Source organism: Elaeis guineensis, chromosome 15 (genome assembly GCF_000442705.2).
Source record: "Elaeis guineensis isolate ETL-2024a chromosome 15, EG11, whole genome shotgun sequence".
In the NCBI taxonomy this organism is placed as follows: Eukaryota; Viridiplantae; Streptophyta; class Magnoliopsida; order Arecales; family Arecaceae; genus Elaeis; species Elaeis guineensis.
This window is the reverse complement of record NC_026007.2, coordinates 72256112-72275155: the sequence shown is the minus strand read 5'-3', so window position 1 is coordinate 72275155 and position 19044 is coordinate 72256112. Positions and strand designations below refer to the sequence as shown.

The following is a 19044-nucleotide window of genomic DNA, read 5'->3' as shown; positions in this document are numbered from 1 at the left end:
TCATGTAAAAAAATTGTATTTGAATGAATGACAAAAATGAAGGATACAAAATAGATTATTTGAAAGGTGAAAGATGATATTTGATGGTTCCATAGCTTTTTTTTTTTTTTGTTTTAATCTATACTTACTATTACACCAAAGCTAAGTCTCCATGCAGTCAGTGCAAAAGAAAAGATCTTGAACCATACAAGATATTCCCAAGTATGGCATGGAGGGACAAAAAAACGTTCAAACACCAACAAGGCCCATGTGAGAGACAATAATTCCCTTCGTCCAAGGAACAAAATATATGATGCTAAACACCAAAAAAAAGCTTTTGAAGTAAGAGATAAACATGCCTCAATTAGAAAAGAAATACGAGGGGATAAGTATGGCGGTGTAGCAAATACAAGTAACACGCGTTTCCCTCCCAATTTTCATCCTTTTATTTTTTATTTTTTTCATTTTTCAAAAACCACCTCTTTATCAAATAGATACGGGAAACCCCAACCATACCTCTAAAAAACCATAAATTACAAAATACTCATTTATTGCAAGCTTATATATAGGAAAATCTATGTTTCTCTTTCCTCTCTTTCCATATCACACCGCGGCAAAGAACCCTAGGTCGCCAAGGTGAGCCCTCTCTCCCCTTTATTTCCTCCACCTTTTACTGCTAGAAATGATCAAGAACTCTTCAAATCGACATTTTGGTAATGCCTTCATCTGTTTTTTTTTTTTTTCCCTTTGTTTTCTCGCGATTTCTTGTTTTCTGACGCAAAGATCCCACCTTGGAACCCTAAAAAGCCGCAATCTTTTACCTTGCGTCCGAGAATGTGGACATTTTGGGTTTCTTTCGGCGGGCGCTGGATTCGGGTTCCGACTTTTATTTTTTCGTTTGTCTGATCGGTTTTTAGAATTAGGGTTTCTTCCAAGATGGTTCCTTTGTGGGATTATCCTTCATTATTCTTCGATTTTCTCGGTTTTCTCTGATCTTTGATCCGTTTTGCGTAATGGATTTTCTAGGAGCGGCGGCGAGAAGGCAATGTGGTAGATGGGCTGGTTGAAACCGGTGGAAAAATTCGATCTTTTTGGTTTTTTTTTGTTGAATTTCTGGGTGGTTCTTGCGTCTCGGTCAATATGGATGACGATGGGTTAGGTATTCGGAATTGGGGCTACTATGACCAGCCCTTGAAGGGGAACCTAGGGCTGCAGCTCATGTCCTCGGTGCCGGAGCGTGATACGAAGCCCTTGCTATCCAACGGGGGGTTCCTCCATCGGGACTGCGGTATCCCGGAGCCGTCGGTCCCGGTGGACTTTGTGAGGGATGGGTGGATCCACCATAATAGGGACAACAAGATCCTCCATATGTTGCCGATGAACCACCACCAACCCAATTACGGCATGCTTCCTGATCCACCCAGCACCCACACCCTTCAAATGCTGCAGCCGCCTGAGCCACCCAGGGATGACAAGGTCCTCATGATGGAGGACCCTGGAGGCAGAAATGAGACTTCTTTGAAGAAGAGATCCCAGGGGCGCCCACACAAATCCCCGAAGCCAAAGAAGCCAAAGAAAGTTGCCGAGGCCACCAATGGTTCAGTCTCGCATGGGAAGGCTGGGAAGAAGAGCACTGGGTTGGTTATTAATGGAATTGATCTGGACATCTCAGGTATTCCTACTCCAGTATGCTCCTGCACAGGCACACCGCAACAGTGCTACAGGTGGGGCGTTGGAGGGTGGCAATCAGCATGCTGCACCACTAGCATCTCATGTTACCCTCTCCCTATGAGCACCAAGAGGCGGGGGGCTCGCATCGCCGGCCGGAAGATGAGCCAGGGTGCGTTCAAGAAGGTGCTGGAGAAGCTTGCAGGGGAAGGGCATAATCTTTCTAATCCAATTGACTTGAGGACTCTCTGGGCCAAGCATGGTACCAACAAGTTTGTGACTATCCGGTAAACATGTACAATATCCGGCTTTGTTAGGCTTCGCCGATGCATTTGGTCAGCTTCTCCTGTATATGTTTATTTGTGTCCTTTTGCAGAGGCACTTTAAATAGCTTGTAGCCAGTTTTCTTTATCAGTCATGTTTACATGCTTTTTGAGGTTCAGATATTGGAGTTATATGGACTTGTTAATGTCTTCCTTTCTCTTTACAACCTGTAGTTTTAAGAGAAAGAGTGCTGTCTAATTTAGATGGCTTTTCAATTAATGGATAGAAAGTTTTCCTAACTTCTTTGCACTCCTTGATTTATGATCTCACTCTTAATATGAAGATTTTGAGAAGGGATTACGTTAGCGTCTTAATTCCTTGAGGCTTCATATTCCGGAGTGTTTTATTGATAAAGTTGCGATAATGTGTTCTTGTAGTCATGATGGTATCACCAGTGAGTTTCATGTTTTTTTTTTTTTTTTGATATCTTGTATATGTGAGTCTCAGATATAATTCTATCATCAAAATTATATGTTCCCTCACATGTGGTCAGTGCAGGTTCAGTAGCGTTTAAGCACAGGATATTCACTGCATTTCTGAACATCAATTCTTTAAATACCCTGCTATAGGCATCACTTACTAGCTTTGCAATTGACTGATGATCAATTATGCTTATCACAGGGGTAGTTTTTAATCAAAATCTATTTTTTTTTCATAGCATATTGATTATTTTATTTATTTATTTATGCATTCTTGACAATTATCTGTCACCAGTAGTATTAACTGCTGTGCCCATCAGATTTAGCTGAATCTGTTGATAGAAATCTCTGCAACCCTATTTGAAGAGATGAGGAAAAAAGGAAAAAAAAACAGTAAAGAGCCCGTCCGGGCCCGCTGGCCCCCAGGTAAAGTTTGAGATGTCCTCTATTTGTGAGAGACTTGCAAATGGTATCATCTTTAGCTTCTGTTGTTTAATGAATTCCCTCTTCTTCATGGACAAGGCTGTTAATTTTTCCTGATTTTGCTGTTTTGCTTAGGTAATAACGGTCACTTATGATTCCTGCTTCTTTGTTTTACTCAAGACCAAGGTTTATATTTAATTCTAGTAGTGTCTATTATGTAGTCTGAATGGTCTAAGTTGGATATCCTACATGAGATTGTGGCATAGTTGGTTCTCATCGAGTTGGTTCTCATCGAATTCAGCTCAATATTGATGCTGATCTTTTGAGATGTCTCTTTCTCATAAATGGCCTCTAGTTATGGGCTAAATGATGTAACCTTTCATTTACAAAATAGATAAAACTAGCAAATCCAAGAAGTAAACAGACTCTTTTGTTGCAACCTGTAATATGATTTGCCAAGAAAATCTAAAGATCGAGATGTTGCTTGTCATCATGGTTGTTGTGAAAACACCTGTTAGTCTCCTAGAAGAATATCACGAGGTTTAATTATGTGGTTCTAGTGGAGGCTTTTTAGAACTTAATGATGGTCTACAATGGGATGTCACGTTGGTCGAAATAATTCAAATAATTTTATATTTAGAGTCTTGATAGTTTGAGTGATACTAGATCATTCATCTGTATAATATATGTTTGTTTTTTTGATATACCATGTTTAAGTGTTGTCTATGAGTATCTATATCTTATTTAAGTGCATCTGGCCTATTATGTGCATTTTTTGTATCTTTAATCCTTTCTATATTCTTTCTTGAGGTTTTATATGTTATCAGCTAAAAGGAAAATTAACTTGATCTTCTTTGAGGGCTTAGAGACATTTCATTTGAAATTGGCTTGTACAACTGAAGCATCATTCTGCCTTTCTAGAATCAATCCTTGTCGTTTTACTATTTTTCAGTGATCAGTCGCTGATTGATCATCTTTGAAGTTGTTCAGGACTTCAGGTTGAATCAGACTAGGGAGGTTTAGTTCAGTTTCATACAGGGAGTTCAGTTTTGGTGGTGCATCATTTGTTGGGTGTTGGAAATTCAATGAATTTATTGAATCTTTCTATCCTGGTTGGTGGTTGGCAGAGCATAATTTATGGTTTGATTAGGTTTCTATAGGTTTTTCATGACTTCTAGGAAATTTAATAATATATTTACCCCTCTATTCCTATTCTACCTGTATGGTTTCCACATCCTTTTAATGTCCTCTTGCTTATGCAATTACAGTTGAACCATCAGAATCTGCTTTTGAAAATTGTGCATACTTAGCACAAACACCCCATCAAGATTTCTGCCTGTTCATAAACCTTTAAGAGAAAAGTTCCTGTTATACAATGGCATGGATGAATGGTTAAATAATGGGGATAGGGTGGTCATTCCAGTCAGTAGTCTGAGAAGGTGGTAAATTGTTGTGACTGCCATGGAGGAATAAAACACAACCTGTGTCGATTAGGCATTGAAGGCACAGATTTAAGGTTCTGAGTAACAAGCTATTCAACTTAGAGGCCACTCAACAGGCACTTCACTTGTATTTAATGTGCTGGTTCCTTACCGGCATCAGTACCACCATATGCACTGGCGCTTTGCATGCCAAACTAGTATCAGGATGGAACCCGTTAGTAGGCTACATTTCAATCCTTGATTGAGAGACTAATAATCATGCTTCAACAAAGAAGCAAAGTTGTGCATACCAAACCCAAATAACTTCTTACAAATAGCCCTTTGAAATGTCCTTCAAGCACAAAATTGAAATGTTCCAGTTTCATATTTGGAGTTTTAGCTGAAAAATCATGTGATATGATTGGTCTTCAAGCACTTGGCTAAGTTAGGACAGACCAAAGGTTCCACTGGATGGCTAGGTATGATGAGTATTTTGCCAACTTGCAATCCTTAGAACCAGGCTAAGTAGAAAGTATATCAAGAATCTACTATACCTGATCCATTTGAAAGCCTTTAGTCATGACTACGAGTATGACCTACTTTGTGGTCTCATAAATTATATAGAGACAAAATGCAGCGCAAAAAGCAGAAAAAGACGCAACATGGTAAAGAGGCACATTTAGATTCTAGTTGACAAATATTGATGTTTTTTAGATCTGTCCTAATTCTTTGAACTCTTGAGGATTTTGCTCAAGAGGGAAAAAAAAATGATACAATGCAATGAATTTACTAAGCTCAGTATCAAATTAATATAAATCTAAAAAACCTATACAACATCCAAGACAGTTATGCTAACTCACATTTATTTAGTTTATATAGTGATGAATCCACATTTTGAGATGTTGAATGGATACAAGAGACACTATGTGCAGTGTGGATTCGAGAAATAGAGGGTATGAAAGTGTATTAATATGCATGTACCCATTTAACGTCCCACAGTGGGTGATCTAGATTTTAAAAATATGAAGATTGATCAATAGCAAGGTGTACAAATGTGTAATCTTCTCATAATCACACTCTCAAGTGGCCCCAAATATTTATCCTAATTACCCATACATCATGGAGTAGAGGAATATGTCAAATATTCAATTGTTTGGTGTGGATTTGCATTCTTGATGATGGATGTACTTCATTGACCAGAAGCAATATAAAAACTGAGTCTTCCCAAGTTCTATTGTAAAATGCTCACTAGGATACATGGGGGTATTGGATCTTATCCTATGCTCCCAATCCACCATTCTTGCAGCTGTTGAAGTTGCCAGGTGTGGTGACCTAAAATTTTTCCATCTATCCCGTGCATTCTCGGAGCTGTTGAAGTTGCTGGGTGTGGTGACCTAAAATTTTTCCATGCATCCCATGTACTCACTGAAGGGCCATTATTGGCAGGTCTCCTACTGACTAAAATATCATGCCTAAGATTTTTGCAACTGATATTTGAAGGTTTATAGGTGGGGTATTTAGGAGAGAAATATTAATGTTAGTTCTAATTGATATGAAATCATTACTGTATACCGTGAAACATCATGAAATGTTTCTGAGATAGGCTTGGTTATCATTATCTAAAGGGCGAAACGTATTTTAAGATGGGACTGCTATGTGCAGAAAGGGAGTATAATTTTTGAAATCAATTTGAATAGGAGCACTTTGAACATCATTTAGCAACTTTGGCATGGCTGACTTCATGCTTTATCATGAGAGGATGTCTTTGTGAGCCTTACCAACAACGACCAGAGATGGTTGATTTTTCAAGTTTGGTGTTTTTGCTAGCCGATAAAAACCGAGTACATTTGCAGAATGCTGGAAGATCCAAGTAATCATTGGCTATGTTTAGGTATCTTAGTAATTGTTTTATTTCATTTTTTTATGACCTGGACTAAGTACAATGCGATTATTCATGTGAGCCATCTTCTAGTAATGAATTGAATGTGTTAATATGCAAAATCTATGTGATCTTTGGAAGAAAATGCAGGAACTGTTTTACTTGTGGTTTCAAAAATTTCAATAGGAAAGCTTTGACATCTTCCAGTGCTTATTATCCACTTAAATTTGGAGAAATAGCTGAAATGAGAAATGGAGCTTGAGATCCGTAAAATTTATATGGCAGAATTATTGGAACATCTGGGGCTTTCATGATGCTCCGTGATTTCTTATCTGATCTATATCAGTCACAGGATTCTGTTGAGATTTTCCCAGATTTTATCTGGAAAATCTTGTGCAAAAAAGGGTAGAAAATTATATGGCAATCATATATAACTTCCAGTAATTTTTTGCAGCCGGATTCTTATGAACTAGATTATTATACTGAACATAGATAGTTTTCCTATTGTGTATCAAATAATGTGTTGCATAGTGTCGGTTTTATAGATTTCATGCACCATGTATGGAAAACTGGTTGATAAATATTTGGGAGGTATTGCGAGTCTTGGAAAAACAAAGTAGGGGTGATGCTTTTGGGGGAAAAACTGTTGTCAGAGTATGAGTCCATGATGGTTCTGAACATTCGGAGCGTTTGTTCTTTCGGGGGAAAAACTTTGTATATCTGTCGCATCCATGGCTGGTGTTTATGCAACAAATTGCAAGTTAATATTTCGATGATGGTTATGTCAGAATACAGACAGAAGTGTGAATTAGAATGATGGAGCAAAGTTGATGTTTGGTTAATGATGTCTATGGGTTTCTTTGGCATGTCTCTACGAGTAATGCTGCTTTGTTTAGCATGGCAAATCGGTAATGGCCGTTCAGCATGGCAATCCGCAAGCAGTAAATCGGTTGGCCCTCTGCTTGCAGTGAGTTTTTCCTTTCCATTCTGATGTCTAGCATCTGACCGCCGAACACATTTAAAAAACAAAATAAATTTTCTTTATAATTAGACATGATATCTACAACCTGATTCCCTTAATAATCAGGAAGGTGTGTCATCTTTTCACACTTCTCAATCCATCACAGTGAACCGAAGTTGATAGGACGTGGGCATGCAGGAAAGTTAGGCCGCATTGAACTATTTCTACTTGTTCCTTTAACACCATCGGGCTCCGGTAACCTGTCTCAACCGCTTGCCATCTCTGACCTAAGGCCTAGCAGTTTGGTGCGGCCGAGCACCAGTAGACGCTGATCAAGCCACCCCAAATTGTGGCTGGCTTCATCACTTGAAATTTTCTGGTCCATGCTCTCAAAATCCTGCTTGCGACTGGAACTGTCTGCTTCTGTGCCACCTACCTCAAAGAAAAGTCTTTGGGGTTAAACCAACTTAACTAGGAATAATCTTATTCTTGTATTTCTCCAACTCTCCGAAGTTGGAATTTGCATAAATGGAGAGGCAGCGGTGGCACTCTCTCATAATCTACTTGAGTTTGTGTCCTCCAATTTTGCAGCCCTTGGTTGGAATGGCACCATCTCCCATTAGGAGCCCGCGAAAGGGTTCGTAAGTACTGCTTCCCCTCTCCCGTCCTCAAAACGTCTCCTGTTTCTCTGTAGCTATTTTCTTCGAATGCCTCCAAAGGATCGACACTGGCCGTTCAATGGTCTCAAAGCTGCACCCTCATTGCCGGCCAGAGGTGTAGCCGAGCTGAATCGAATAGTTAGAAGTTCGAGCTTGATTTGATTTAAAATACTCAGGTTTGAAACTTAGTTTGAGATCAACAGAGCCTTAATATTTTAAGTTCAAGTATGACTCGATGAGAAATTGATAAAATTCGAGATCGATTCGAATTGAATATTAATCGAGTCATATTCGAGCTCGAGTTTGAGATCAAAATCAAATCTTAATTTACTAATAATATATATATTAATATATATATTATAAATAAAAATAATATTATTAAATATATATATATATATGTAAATTCAAATAGACTCATGAGTTTTCGAATCGAATATCTTGCTATTTGAACTCGGTTCAAAAATTTATTCGAGCTATTCGAGCCTGACAAGTATCTTACGAATGGCTCGACTCGTTTGCACTCCTATCGCCAACAAACCAAGGTTGGTGGTCAAATTTATTTAAAATCTACAAATGGGTGAGATGGAGGCCAAGGATAATCCAAAATTTTCAAGGTTTGCATGTGCTTAGGTGCATGCACGTGCTGCCTGCATGCTTTGAGCAAGAGGGTGAACAAGCACCACGGGTTTTATCAAATAATCGAAGGGCCAAAGAGTTCCCATCATTTTTTAAGGATCAGGAAGGAGGTATCATATTTACATGATCTGGAAGCTAACAAGAGATTAGCGAGCTAACATGCATGCCAACGAATCCATTGTTTTGGCTTGTGCAAGGAACAGGGAGGCATCACACGGCCTGTTTTTGATTCCTTTGTCCTCTCACGACGGCCTTTGTCATGAAGCAACAAAGCCAAGCCAATTTGCCATAAGCTTTACGTAACCCCAGCAGGAGCCCAAACCTACTTAGAGCCTTTGGGAAATCCAGTATGATTGGACTGGATTTTCTGTTCGACTCGTGGATTGGAAAGCAATCCACCGCTCCCACAGTCCAAATCATATCGTCGGAGAAAAAACCTTTATAGGTCCCTTTATCTTGTGCGTGTTTTTGTTCCCGTGGACTAACGGATCTACCGATTGGGATTTAAGCTAAAGACTTGGGTGTGCTGTGGGTTGCCATGAATACTCAAAAGCCCTTACGACTCATTTGGTCCGTGGATATTGGAAGGAGAAAAGGTGATTCCTGGGAATTGAATAAAGATCTCTTATTTAGTTAGAATTTTAGGAGAAGAAAGAATAAAAAAATATTTTTATGTAAATATATTTTTCATATTTTATGAAAAATAAAACCTACAGAGAAGATGGATTTGAGACTTTTCACAGGACAGAGATTAATGCCCTTTTTTTTTCCCTAAAAATGTTTTTTATAATATTATCATTGTAAATATTAATATAATATAATAGTAATATTATATTAATATTATATTAATATAACATAATATTTATTAATATTAATATAATATTTATAATAATATATTATGATATTATATATATTAATATTATAGTCATATTAATATAATATAATATTTATATTTATATAAAATTTAGAAAAAAAAGATATGCACTTATATTTTTTAAAGATATAATAGATATTTTACATAGCTTTTTTAAAAAAATAAATGCTCAATCAAATATAAAAATTTTTGCAATTGATTATTTTTTATGCTTAATCAAATATGCGAAAATCATATTCTTATGCATCATATTTTCAAAAAGTAACTTAGAAATAATATTTTTGAGAAAAAAATTTCTTTCCTACGAACTAAACAAAGTCTTAATTATTTGGTCAGGGAAGAAGGGGAAAAATAGCAGTCCAAGGGGTTGGTTCACTTTTGGACATGCTACGTTTGCTTTGCTCTTCTTTTTTGGACACATTTGGCATGGCGCTATTAGATAACTACATGAATCAATGTACCATAAAAGCCCCCATCTTTAAATCCTTCCTTCTATCCCATATTGTCTCTCTATATTAAGCACATTACTTTGTTTGTACCACATTTGGACGAGGTTTTGTGTTGTCATAGAACCTTCCTTATCCGAATCCGTTTTAGGTATGACAGCATGCTACCGCTCTCTCTCAAATGCTTCTCACTATCTTATATTTGTTAAGTTTTGTTGTTTGTTTTTGTCTTTCCTGTGAAGTGAAACCCCAGCCCAGCCCTAAGTTTAGCGGCCTTGGACACTAAAAATGAGCCTATATATTAATCATATTAACTAATTATATATTAAATAAAATAATAATATATTATATAATTAGTAAACTAATTAATAGTGGAGGAAACCGAGCCTAATGGACGGGCCTAGGAATGGCTTTTCAAGATTGGGCCAAGCTTGGTTTTTGAACAGCTCTACTCATAGACACCATTGCCTTCCCTGTGCTAGTGGAGACCCCTACCTATGAGCTTATTACCTTCTTGGAAGAGAATGCTTGGAGATATCAATAGTATCCACTATATTACCAAATGGCTTCCCCCGGACGTTTGTCTTCATCCTGGATGGAGGACATACCACGTTAAATCTGGCTTTAATCTGAAACCGATATGTTTGAACTATGGATCGATTCTGGTAGAGAATGAATGTGGCATAAGATACTTGATGCATGCCAAGTGGAATATATTACAGATCTGTAAAGTATAATCCAGCACAAAAGTTAGTTTCCAGCATCCAAGGTTGCACCATTCTGAGCATCTTATGCGTTCTTTGCTGTTGGTAACTGGCTCAAGTTGCTGGTTTCATTAGCTCAATCCATTGGCGGCGATACGTATCGAGATGGGCATGTCTGGAATAGTGCACTATGTGTTGTACCGGCCATCCAAAGCATCGATCAACAGGCAATTGTTGTCCCACACAAGCTAGATACTAATTAATCCTACTCCGGACCTAATAGATGTTTTGTTAAGAATGTCCTTGGGTGATATACCTTGAAATCGACCTAGCTGGTATAATATATTGACTATTCGAAGCTTGATAGGAACTGACCATGAAGTTCTTATCTTGGCCAACCAATTCTTGCCACATGGCTACTATAAAAGCATACAGAGATATTTAAATCTTCCTTCACTCGGTGACAACTGGCCCACAACAGTGAAATGACATATCTAGCCGTAAGATCCATATCTCATCGTATCTCCCAAAGATTGATTATCTCCAACAAATTTTTTTACATATCTCAAAATCCCGATTGCGGTGGACTTTGGCTCTTAGCTATATAAATTATTCCTCAGGACTCTCGAGATAAGTCAAGAAAAACTCAAGTCTGATCAAGTGTTTTGAAAACTCTCTAAATCTCTGAGTTTAACTCATATGGTTAGAATACTAATGTTAGTGGAGATGCATAGGGCGTTTAATAGTTTTTGACCAAGTAGTCCCAAAGGAAGGAACTCCCTTGAATTTACGGAGCTCTCTTTCTTCCTCACTTTTTCTCTAATCTCTCACTTCCATCTTGTTTCTATCTTCTTCCACTTAGAATCTCCTTTGTTTCATTGAGATAGTTCGACTTAAGCATCGGATGGTCCCTTATCAAAAAATTCTTGATAAGTGGATTTTCTATATCTATGGTGTTTTAGGATGCTTTCAAGTATTGAAATAAAGATCTAGCCCACCGCATTAAGATCTCCAACTAGCTTCTCGAGTCTCTGGATCATCTTTTCTAACTCTCCAATTCAACATCCAACCTTATCAGTTTAAACCAAATCGATTCTTGGCAACAATAGCAGGGATCAACAATTATTTGAAAAATTGATTGTTAATTATCTGGATTTAGCCAGTAAAGTTTTAAACTTGAAGTCTCCTCCAAAAAGGAAAGATGTTGCAACAGCTAGGCAATCGATCAATTTACTTATTTGGTGATGAGGTCAGACACTTCGAAAAGCATTATCCAATATTTGAAATTTTTATTTATTTATAATTAAAAATAAAATATTGAAGTTTTGAATTTTTGAATTTTTTTTTTTGATTGATACGGCCAATTTTAAAGAACCCTAGAACAAATAGAACCCATAGCATTAGTCAGAATAAGAACCTGTAGATGGTAAGGTAGCTCAATTGAAGATTCTTACATCATGGTACCTCTATTTTTTACCATATAAAATGCCTTCCAATCAGCCGATTGTTGGCTTCTCTTTAAGTGTGTCTAACCATGCAAGTAGTGCACCAATCCTCCAACCACCACCAAAGATGATTTGCAGTCATGAATAACAAAGCCTGCTCCATGACACTGATCTCTATTCTTCACATTGCAATTGAAGTTAATCTTAAGAAAGCTAGGAGACGAAGGTCCGAGAAGAAGTGAATCTTTCATCAAATGGAGGATCGATGCAATTATTGGGTTACAATTAGTTTGTGAAGATCAATCTTTCCAAACCACATACCAGCACGAACGCACAATTGGACACGCATCCAAGCAGACATTTGGGGAGAGATAAAGCATGATCATTTCAAGAGATTTACAATGGTTAGTCCCACGTCACGCTGATCACGATGGAATGTTCAAATTCGCAACCATCCTGGACATCAAATATCCGAAAACGGATGATTAAATGGTGGCCCCAAAAATGGCAGTCATTTGATGCACGATTGATTATTGTAATGATTTATGTGAATTGTACGATTGGATCTCTAGAACATGACAAGATCTCGTACTGACATCTACATCTCTTTTCTTGCCACGGATCATTCATTCAACGAACACCACCTAAAAAGGCTTTCCATAACAAAACCAACCCAAGCCGGATAATTTTAATGTATTCTATACGAAGAAAAAGAAATATTCATCTTGCATTCTTTGTGGATGGACGTTATCAGTCATCAGATTCATGATCGACCATCTGCCAATAGCCCAAGGACAAGGATGGAATCAGAATACGCCCACCAATTGCAAGGTTTGGGCGGCTAGAAACCCTTACCCAAGATCAAACCCTAGTGTCTTGTTTGCACATGAGTTCTAGAATATACACTATGTAGAACTAGCTAGATAGATCGAAGCGACGATTTTGCAGCCATCAAACGGCCATGATCATCAGCCATGGTGGCCCATGATTCGGATAGTCGTGATCGATCAAGACACGCCACAAGCATCCATGAGTAAAAGTTACAGGGTGCAGCATCTGTAGAAGAGCAAAAGCTGAGGTTTCGGATGCTGCAAGATAACAAATGGACCCAGGCAGTCTCCAGGTGGGGGCAGCCCTCGCGTGAAGTTTACAAGAAATTGCGCACGGTCGACAACCTATGCAAACGGCATCGGGGTACGTGGGTAACGAGACAGTGGATCGCTGGTTCTTGGGATGCCAGTTTGTGTGACCCATGTGGAGAACCATCCAAGATATCTTTATGTTGGATGCCACCTGACACTGTTAGATCTTGGCAGGCTGGACAAGGATCACGGCATCAATTAGCTTAGATTGGGATTGTGTGTCTCCTGTGAGGGGGTGGCCGTTTGGCAAATCTAGAGCAACTACATCCATGAGAATCAAGAAATGAAATACTCAAAAAATGAGAAGAAATATCAGCTATGGAATCTCATGATGTAGTTTTGGTATGATATACCATATAGATCGCTATTCAATCTACTGCACTATTAGATTCTCCATAAATATATAGAAACCTCACAAAAAATCAACAACTTAAAAGGTTGTTGCATGTTTTTTTTTGCGACCATTTTTTTTTTTTTTCTATCATTCTATTTTATATAGTATTTGTTTGGATGAATGAGTTGAAAATCTCATCAGATTTGTCGATTGGGCCAATACAATTAATTAGATAATAGAATTACAAGTTAGACTTGATCTATATCTATTATTTCTTTTTTCTTCCTACGAGATTTGGGCTAATTCACTCCGAAACTATTTTTGGGCACTTCTGGATATACGCCTAGCAAAGTTTGTAATCCTATTCTCTAGTTGATTGTACCATCTCAATCTAAGAATCCAATAAGATTTTCAGCTCCTTCATCCAAACAAACCAAGAAATGATGGTGATCTTTATCACTTTGGCCCCAAAAAAGCGTTGTAAAAATTTTTAGTTATAAATCTATTTTTCCAAACAATTTCTATTTCCGTTCCATTTTCTTTTATCAAAATAATCTTAGTTAGGTTCGTATCCTTTGCAACTTAAGCCAAACTGCATTGTCTTGTCAAAAGGAGTGATAGGAAACATGAATAGGAGGATGCACATATACTTTATTTGCCAGCAATCCAATGAAGAGAACGCCCCATAGGATGAGAAAACAGAAGAACCAGGTGAATGAACATTGCGAGACATCTGTACTGTGTATACCGCTGTAAGATAAACACCAAGCAAACATAAGCATCCTGCAGTTTGGAGTAGATTACAGGAATTACATTCACTCCCAAGACGATGTGCAGCCAATCCAATTGGCAAGAATTGAAATCCCAAGTGAACACTGAACAGTGATAAAGGTCAGCATTAACTGAGATCGAAGCATATGATTTGAAGGTGCCAATACTCTAGACATCCTCGGAATAAATACATAAACCCGGGGAACGGAGACAGCCATGGGAGTAAAAGTATGACTTCTTCCAAGCATGCAACAACCAAGAGAAAGTTGTCTGTTCCATTTCAAACTCAGTTGCATTGTCTTGTCAAGTGTTTTTTTTTTTTCTTTGATAAGACAAGTGTTTTCAACCTTTCAGGACATTTCGATGATAGCACATGACTCATCCTACCAGAGAAAAGAAGAGAGGGAAAAAATGGTATCACAAATCCAGCGGGAACATAGTAATCATGCATTACTTGGTCCCGGAGCTGATCGGAGACACGCATACTTGCAGAAGACCAGCTTAAAAAAAAAAACAGTGCGAAAAAAAAAAAAAAAACAGGACAAAGATGGGCTGAGATATTTTTGGATATATATCTTTTAATTTATAACAAGCTATATTCTTATAAAAATAAACTAGTTGAAAGATATTATTTAGATTTTTTAATCTTATATAAATCAAGATCTATCAAGATTATGATCAATATAGGACTAAATACGCATCCGCATAGATCCTCATATATTCTCTCAATTTAAGCTTTGATATGCCTATTAGATTAAGGATCTAAATTCATTCAAATTTAATCACAAGTATTACAAATCTATTACAAATATCATAATTAACTTATGATCAGCCTAAATAAACTTATGTTGGAGTATGTTTTAATTCATATAGACCATCACAAATCCAATCACAAATATCATGGTCAGCTTATAATACTCATATTATAGTTTCCCTATTCACATAAGCTATGGAACTATTCAAATTCAATCACAAGTATCATAAATCCAATCATAAATATCATGATCAATGTATGGTCAATCCAAATAGATTAATACTGCAGTATCTATTAATCCACAATGGTCATGAGTCAGATTTATTTTGATATTATTTATAACAATCTGGTACTTCATCCAAAATAGCTAGTTAAAAAAAGTTATTTGAATTTTTTTATTTTAATTTTTTATAAATATCTAAGGTCTGTTCAATATATAATCGGTGTAAGGTTAAATATATCTGTATGGTTGTAGCATAATTAGTCCAATTTTCATATGTATTTCCTTGGGAACTTTAAAATTTTGCTATCGGTGGTTGGGTGGGTGGGTGGAAAGTGGAGGGAAAAAGAAGACATACGATTTCTTTTGTCTATTGGCAGCGTGAAGACAGAGTCAAAATCGCGCCAGGGGATGTTTAGACTGGAAGGAGTTTGGATGCGATGCTATACTCTGACCATTTCTCTTTTGCTTACCCCCCACTTTTGAAAAAATATTTATTGTAACGGTGACACCATATCAAATTTGTAATAAATCAATAAAAATTTTTACATTTCATTGATTGTCATGTATTTTATTGGATAATACCCCACATTATCCCCCTATATTTCATCCTTTCTCGACTGTTAATTGATTTGTTATAACAGTAATGTGATATCACCGTTGCAACGAAAATTTACTCCGTACTTTTTTTTGAGCAGCCTTATATGGGTTCTGTCCTTGTGCTTTATTACTCTTTATCTCCCCTTGTTTATTTAAGGGCCAACTCAAATAAAAACCGAGGTAAACGACTTGAGTTCCTCTAGCTTAATAAAATGCTCAGAAAAAGGGCTTGATATGGTGTCCCTGACCTTTGCATTTGTCAAGGTCGATGAGGTCGTCGATCATCGATCTTATGTCATCAACCACAAACGAGGCGAAGTAGCATTCAGATATGATAGGCTCATAATTTTGGCAAATGGTTATACCTACCATAGCAAGATAAATATGATAGTTAGAATCGTAGAAGTGATGACAGCCATACAATAGCTCATCCCGTATCTGAAACGTGGAGTGCGATCAACACTAGCACAATTCGCATGATCCTCCCGATAACAGCCACCGCCCCTCACGGGGATCGTTTTTGATTTCCCTCTATAAATAAGGGAGATCATGAAGACCAAAGATAAGTCTCAAGTTCGCTCATAAATCCCTCTCATCTTCATTCTCTAGTTTTTTTTCTTTTGTTCATCAATTGTCTGTTGACTTGAGTATCAGAGGATCTTTATTAGATTCACTTTCGATAGGAAATTTCTTTTTGCAAGCACAATCTTTGTCCCACAATCAACTCCATCATCTCATCCCGTTCCAATCCAACTTACCTCAACATCGGCTCGGAAATCGGCAGTAACGGGGTGAATGCCGGAAGGAATTTAGCCTTTGGTTGGATACATCTTAGAAATTCAACTATCTTCTTCCCATTTTTTTTTTGGTCCAGGTTTATGTGCAATTATTTTTTACCCGATGCTCTAGAGGAATTATAAGTATTGGTCTTGCAAATAAAATAATATCCGAATAGACCTCACTTGACTCTTCTATGTCCAACGAAAATGTAGCTTAAAATACTGAGCCTACCAAAATCAAATTCAAGTTCAAGATATTGAACCTTTGTAGAGAATCATAATTTAGGTTAGTTGTTGGACACTCCCTTTTTCTCATAAGAGATCAGTTCCAGGCTGAATCGTAATGATGGCAATGCTACTGTTTCTCTTTGAAGAAAGGGAAAAAAAATGGAGAAACTCAGTACAGACGCGGACAATCAAGTAAATGAGTTGCATTTGAGCTAATTATAAACCCATCAACAAATCTTGTCAGCTGAGGATTATGCTACACCTCAACAGACATATTAACCTGCAGGCCATAGCATTTTGTTACATTCTTCATTGCGTACTCAATAAAACAGAAGGAGAAGAAAAAAAAGGTAAATATGACCTTAAATGAGTATATTGTCTTGAACTTTTTCCTCATCATCAACAGGCCTCCTGAGGCCATAATGGCACCACCAACGGGGTCAATGCTCCTTGAGATGAAGGACAAAATAATGTCTTTGTAAAGTGAGATGATCTGCTCTCATCTTAATTTGGCTCTAGTATATTCCAGTTTTGATTCAGAAGGCAATGAAGAACATGGAAATAGCATGATGACTAACCTTTCCTTGAGAAAGCATATTGCTTTAACTGCAAAATTTACACTCCTCTACGTGACGTCCATTTGGGACCATAAGTATCCACAAGCATGCTTTCACCAACAAATTAACTTCCAATCTTTCAGCATATGGTGCATATCTTCTTTGAAGTGCTGGTGCTAACTGGATGGTGGTTATTGGGCACCAGTAAATGCATGGATTTCGAGGCAGGCCCAGCCTGTGGATGGGCGTTTCTTTACCATGGAATGTCTTGAATATAGCTAAGAGTTCTACTGTATTCCGGATCATTTATATTATTGTGAGACAAACAGCACAGCGAATTGAATAGCTTCCTACATGATCGAGCACTCTGGTGATACTCTGGAGACTGATTCTATGCAACCGTTCCTTCTCTGTTTCATAATATTTTATTTTCTAATTTTATAGAATATATTCATACTAAAATAGTATGACCTTTGTTCTATAAAACAAAAAAAAAAGGTATTATCGTAAGAAAAAAAATACATTCTCCTCTCTTAATATATCTTCTGCCAGCAGGGGCAGACCTACGATGCTACAAAATAACGGTTTATGGTCTATAATTATTTTCAAATAACATATTTAAAAATTAAAAAATAATCAAAAGATATACATCAATATAATTGATCGTATAACAAGTGCACAGATCAGAAGTAGGAGGTTGGCACAGTATATAAATTTGACTTGCTTTAACTTTCTTTTTTTTTTTTTTTCTTTTTTCAATCAAAGCTCATCAACTTGTCAGTGTTAAAGCATCAACAGCACAAAGACTAGGCACCATATCCCTGATTGAGAATGAACGCATAAGGTTCTAAGTAGATCATTCTTCAAAATTCTATATATAAAGAAACATTGGAGAAATACTGTTAGGATTTGACACCTCGAGATTCACTCCGCATTGAGCTTATAGCGAGGTCCGCGGTAAAAAATGGAGTCCAACGAGATCAAGATCACCCCAAACTGAGCTCGGATGGAGGAGATACGAGCTTTTAAAGTCGGCACGAGATCCAAAATGGCGGAGGACCGCCAATCGCCGGCGGCCGGTGGCTGGCCGACGGAGTGGCAGCGGCACGGCCGCAGGCGGTGGAGCGCTGCCCAGGCAGGGCCAACGTGTGGGGTGCGCAGCCCAAGAAGGTGCGTGGCCCAAGCGGGCGCACGGCCCAGCCCACGCGCGGGCCCGCGGGGCCAGGGCCTAGGCGCCCGGCATGGGCACGGCCTAGGCCTATGCGCGCAGGCCGACCCAAGCTCAGGCACCGCTGGGTTTGGTTTTCCCAGTCCACCATGGATCGGACGGTCCACGACCGGATTTGTGGACCGCCTGGGCATTTCTCGCGGTCCACGAAATTATTTCGTGGATCGGAGCGCGATCGGACAGCATGGGTGGCACCCGGTCTTGATCCGATGGTTCAGGGGCTTGATTTGGCTTTGTTTAGGACTCCTAATCCCTCTCTAATTGGGTTTTTTAGCCTATTTAAAGGCTTATGCCTCATAGAGAAGCATGCGGTCTGGTTTTTGGCTGTGGACGCCATACGGAACCCATGAGAAGAGAAACAAGCGCGCGTTGCTGAGAGAGAAGGAGCAGGAAGCTCCTGGATAGCGAATGCCGATCGCTTCAGGAGTTCAGGGGGTCTTCCAAGAGAGAAAGCTTTTGTGAGAGAAACTTCTAGTAAGAGAGCAATTGGATATATGAGGGTTGAGGATGAGATCTCCTCTTGTAAAATTTTTTTCATAGTGAAGTTTGCATGCCCCATAGAGGCGAGCCCTTTTGTGGCTGATCCATTTATT

The 19044-nt window shown here is 38.2% G+C and overlaps 1 protein-coding gene across 2 annotated transcripts; it reads left to right on the top strand.

The window, feature by feature from the left end:
• Positions 1-458: 458 nt before the first annotated feature.
• On the top strand, positions 459-2210 carry LOC105058670 (protein Barley B recombinant). 2 transcript variants are annotated; one of them, XM_010941668.3, is made up of 2 exons: positions 459-615; positions 1006-2210. In XM_010941668.3, the coding sequence occupies exon 2, from the start codon at positions 1120-1122 to the stop codon at positions 1936-1938; it is 819 nt and encodes a 272-aa protein (XP_010939970.1). In that variant the 5' UTR covers positions 459-615; positions 1006-1119; the 3' UTR covers positions 1939-2210. The 2 variants fall into 2 exon arrangements, with proteins under 2 accessions (XP_010939970.1, XP_073105582.1); XM_073249481.1 differs by having other exon boundaries at positions 556-692.
• The last annotated feature ends 16834 nt before the right edge of the window (positions 2211-19044 follow it).